The 4,852-nt window shown below is 46.2% G+C and overlaps 1 protein-coding gene across 1 annotated transcript; it reads left to right on the top strand.

The window, feature by feature from the left end:
* Window positions 1-4,504: 4,504 nt before the first annotated feature.
* On the top strand, window positions 4,505-4,852 carry LOC139000515 (T-cell leukemia/lymphoma protein 1A-like). The gene has a single exon (XM_070402669.1). The coding sequence runs from the start codon at window positions 4,505-4,507 to the stop codon at window positions 4,850-4,852; it is 348 nt and encodes a 115-aa protein (XP_070258770.1).

Below are 4,852 nucleotides of genomic sequence, written 5' to 3'. Positions count from 1 at the left end.
GACACGTGATGGAGTCCCTAGCTCTTGTCAACCTGAGCCCCAGTCCTGCTGGCCTGCCGGTGGGACATGTATAGTTCTCTTCACCTTTTTAATAAGCTCTGTAGTTCTAGCTGCCACTCCCTTGGTACGAGGGCACATTGATCTCTCTCTCTCTCTCTCTCTCTCTCTCTTTTATCTTGTTCTTGTACTTCTTCTTCTTCATCTCCTTTCTCTCTGTCTTTCTGTGTCTCTCTGTCTCTCTCCCTCTCCCTCAAATCAATAAAAGCATATTGAGCTAAGCTGGAGTTTCTCAGTGGTTGAGGGACGACCTATCAACCCAGAGGTCACAGTTCGATTCTTGGTCAGGGCACAGACAAGAATTGACCCATGAGCTCCAGCTTGTTTGGCTCAGTGGATAGAGGGTTGGACTGTGGACTCTGGAAGGTCCCATGTTCAATTCTGGTCAAGGGCACATGTTCTGTTTGTGGGCTCTATCCCCAGTAGGGGGTGTGCAGGAGGCACGAGATGTATGATTCTCTCTTATCATTGATATTTCTCACTCCCTTCCTGTATGAAATCAATCCTATATAATAGAAGCCTAATATGCTAAGTGTCCAGTCGACTGGTCATCTGTTCAACCAATCAAAGCATAATATGCAAATGATATCCTAACGTTGCTCAACTGCTCGCTATGACATGCATTGACCACCAGGGACAAGACATTCAGACTGGTAGGTAAGCTTGCTGCTGGGATCTGGCTGATCGGGACTGAGTTAGACATGCTGGACACACTCTGGAGTCCTCCCATTGTCCCTCCCCAGCTGGCCAACATCCCGTTTCCCTCCCCAGACCTAATGGGGCACCGGTGGGGTGCCATGGCCTGGCCTGTGCCCTCTCGCAATCTGGGACCCCTCGGGAGATGTCAGAGAGCCAGGCCATGCTGAGGCACCACACCGGTACACGAATTCCCCCAAATATTCGTTCTTTTTTTTGGAGAGGGTAGTATTGGTTGACGAACCTCAGGAGATCAAACAATGAGAATGCTGGTCATTGAAATGAAAACTATTTCCAGTGATGTCTTCGAGCCTTGTCTACTGGGGCTGGGCTATTATTTTCAGGCTTAAGGTCTTTTTTTTTTTTTGTCTTTCTCTGTTTAATATATTTTTACTAGAGGCCCAGGTTTCAGGCTCGATTGTCAGTAGGTGCCGTGTGGGAGGCGGTTGATCCGTGATTCTCTTTAATGCAACCATGGATGTCCTGAGATTGATTTTTGGGGCTCCCTCTGGCTCCCCCTCCAGCTTCCTCTCTCTGGTCCAATGATAGATGAATTTTATGATTGCTGGGCTTTGTTTGGGCCTGTTTAGTGCTAAACACAATTAAAAACCAAAATGCACACAGAGCTAGATGCTAAAGCAGTGATTCTCAGTCATCATGATGTTTCTCTCCCTCTCGATTTCCCTTTTTCTCTGAGTCAATAATACCATTTAAAAAATATTAGCAATGGCTGCATTTAGATGGCATGCACATTGTTTTAAAAGACTTTATTATTTTTTTGGTTTAACATACCAGGTAGGTAGTCATTTTAAGACGACCTAGCACCCATGCAGGTTGGGCTCAATGGATAGAGCATCGGCCTGCAGACTGAAGAGGCACATGCCCGGGTTGGGGGCTTCATCCCCAGTGGGGTCCGTGCAGGAGGCACCCGGTCCATGATTCTCTCTCAACATCACTGATGTTTCTATCTCTCTCTCCCTTCCTCTCTAAAATCAATAAAAACTACATGTATTTATTTATAAAAGAGCCATGCATCGAGATCTGTCATGTGTCACACTGCAGACACTCTGTCTCGTGACCCCTTTGGGCTCAATTCCTTTGAGGGCATTATGAGGGTGTCATTTGAACTATGTTTTTTTTCTCCAATTTTTTTTCTCTTTCTTTTGCTTCTCCTAAATGCCAACAGGCAGATGTCAGACATTTCCTGAGGATCCCATTCATCTTTCCTTCCTAATTGGGGAAGAGTTTGCCTCAGTCCAGGTCCTTCAGCAGGGAGTTGTTTTTAATTATTTTTTTTTTTTTTTTCCTTCAGAGAGGAATGGAGAGGGAGAGAGTTAGAAATATCCACGATGAGAGAATCATGGATCTGTTGCCACATTCAGGTCCCTCACTGGGGATCAAGCCCACAACCTGGGCATGTGCCCTTGACTGGGAATCGAACCCGGGACCGTTCAGTTTCCAGGCCAACACTCTATCCACTGAGCCATAAAGGCCAGGGCCAATTTGACTTTTTCAAAGGGTGGAAACGCCTTGAAGCATCTCAGCATTCATGTCACAGTGGGAATTACAACTCACCTCCCCATTCTTTCCACATTGTTCCTGTAAATACAGACTCTGACTAATAATGAAGCTTGTAGGTAAACAGCATGTTTGTATAAGAATCCTAGGAACTCATTTTACAAGATATGAACTTTGACCTTCCCAGTTCTGAAAGATTTGATGACCTTCAACCTTAGAACCAAGAGGACAAAGGCTAGGATGACCCACACTATACTGTCACCTGACCACTTACAAGATCCTTATCACATTGGACTGTGCCTGTCATCACGTAGAGAACTTCTCAAGCCCTGCCCCCTGACCTCTTTGCTCTGTTTGGCCTCTCCTTCCTTATAAAAGCCTCTGCCTGCACTGAGATGTGCAGATGGATTTTGGGACGAGCTTACCCCATCTTCTCAGGTTGCCGGCACCTGAATAAATCTCTTTCCTTCCTCACCACCACCTGTCTCACAGGACTGGTTTCTGGGGTGTGAGTCAGTGGTACCTTGTTTTTCTGGACACATTCCTGATACATGAACTCCTGGGAATATGTGTATCATGGTCATGTTCTTTCTTCTGCAGGTGAAAGGGGGAAGCAGAGACCAATCACAGAGGAAAGGAGCAAAGAACGGTGCTTTGCCTTCAGAGCAAGAAGAACAGGTAAGAAAAAGATGGATGGGCGGAAAAGGAGGAGGAAGGATTGGGGATGGATTCTGATCTGAGGGAGGAATTTGGACTTTGTGGACTTAAGTGAGCTTAGCAGAAAACCACAAAGCTCTTGCCAAGAGCATGGCTTAGGTTTGGGGAAGGGAGAGATCATTCTATAAGTGATGTTATGAGACCTCAGGAATCCTACTTGCTGTTTCACCTGTCACTTTGCTTTCTGTTTGCCTAATCAACTATCCCAGGTGTCTGCCTTTCCCTGAATATTTTGGTCTTTCCTCTCTCACCAGCACTTGAGAAGCAAGACCGCTGTTAAGAAGCCCACCTGGACGCAGACATTAGCTTTGTTCCTCTGTCAGCTGTTAAAGGTAAAGCATATTATTTGCATGGGGTGGGTTGTTCTATGGTTTGTGAGTTCCCTCTGTGATGATCAGAAAGAAGATGGTGGTGTCAGGACAAAAGGAAAAGTTGTACCAACTGCAAAGTTTTAATTAAGAAAAAAAGAGAAAAGAAAAGCAGAGAAAAGAGCCCGCTGGCATGTCTCAGTTGTTTAGCTTAAACCTAGGAACCAGGAGATGTTGATTTCATTCCCAGTCATGGCACATGCCCAGGTTACAGTCTTGATCCCTTTTAGGGGGCATGCAGGAGGCAACCAATCCGTGATTCTCTGTCATCATTGATCTTTCTCACTCTCTCTTTCTCTCCCTTCTTCTCTGAAATCAGAAAACTATATGAGAAAAATGAAAGAATAGTCATGGCACAGTAAAGTAGAGCATTGAGTCAGTGCAATCCTATATAATAAAAGGCTAATATGCAAATCAACAAAACGGCAGGACGATTGGTCGCTTTGAAACAAACTGACCACCGGGGGCAGGTGCTCATGGCATGAGCTGTCCACCGGTAGTCAGTGCACTTCCACAGGGAGAGCGCCACTCAGCCAAAAGCCATGCTCACAGCTGGCGATAAGAGGGGGATGGTGGGGCCTCAATGGCAGCACTAAATCGGGTCTAAGCCGTCAGTTGGACATCCCTCAAGGGGTCCCGGACTGCATGAGGCTGAGGGGCTGACTGAGGGACCTCCCCAAGTGCATGAATTTTGTGCACAGAACCTCTAGTAATATTATAATAACTGTGTATGGTGTCAAATGGATATGAGATTAATTGAATGATTTCTTAGTCCACTATATAATGCCTAATCATTGGGGTGTACCCCTGAAATGAACCTAATGTTCTATGTTAACTGTCATGTAAAAAAATTTTTTAAGATTCCATAGGACCATGTTACCTTCACAGAGTCATATTTTACCTTAAGTATGTTTTGTACAATTTGTTCTAGGAGAGAGGTCTAGAGCCAAAAAAGAAAGAAAAGTTGAGATTTATAAATTAGCAAAATAAACCAAAGGCCACCACAAACACAACCCTAAAAACCATAAAGATAATAGCAGAGGTAAAATGCGTTTGGAGACACCATCCCCTGTTTTTCCATACCAGGACTTAAGTAGCGAGTGGCTCTGAGAAGCTGTGGCTGTTGCTCCTTGGACCACGGAGGGGTCATGGCCAGGCTCCCGTCAAAGGTGCACCTCACCTCACACCCCATCCAACTGATGATCCTTGGGCCCTCTGTATATGAGGACGAGAAGAAGCGCATGTGGCTGCATCTCGCCATGGAGACCGGAGGTGTCGTCCAAGTAAGGTTGCGCCGGGAAAACCTCCCCAGTGGGCATACCGCACTCACCACCTGCCCGCAGACCTCCAGCACCATGCCTTTGATGTGGACGCTCTACCCGGGCAGCCAGTATGTGGACTTCATGGGCCGGTTCTGGCGCATCGTGCACCACATCAAGGAGGATGGAGTGGAGGAAATGATGCTTGAGAAGAAAGACAACTCGGAGGGCATGTGA

Source organism: Myotis yumanensis, unplaced genomic scaffold (assembly GCF_028538775.1).
Source record: "Myotis yumanensis isolate MYYU_CA2020_CCGP unplaced genomic scaffold, mMyoYum1.0.hap1 SCAF_24, whole genome shotgun sequence".
NCBI classification, from domain to species: Eukaryota; Metazoa; Chordata; class Mammalia; order Chiroptera; family Vespertilionidae; genus Myotis; species Myotis yumanensis.
The sequence above is the reverse complement of the archived record's forward strand: the minus strand, read 5'-3'. Positions and strand labels throughout refer to the sequence as shown.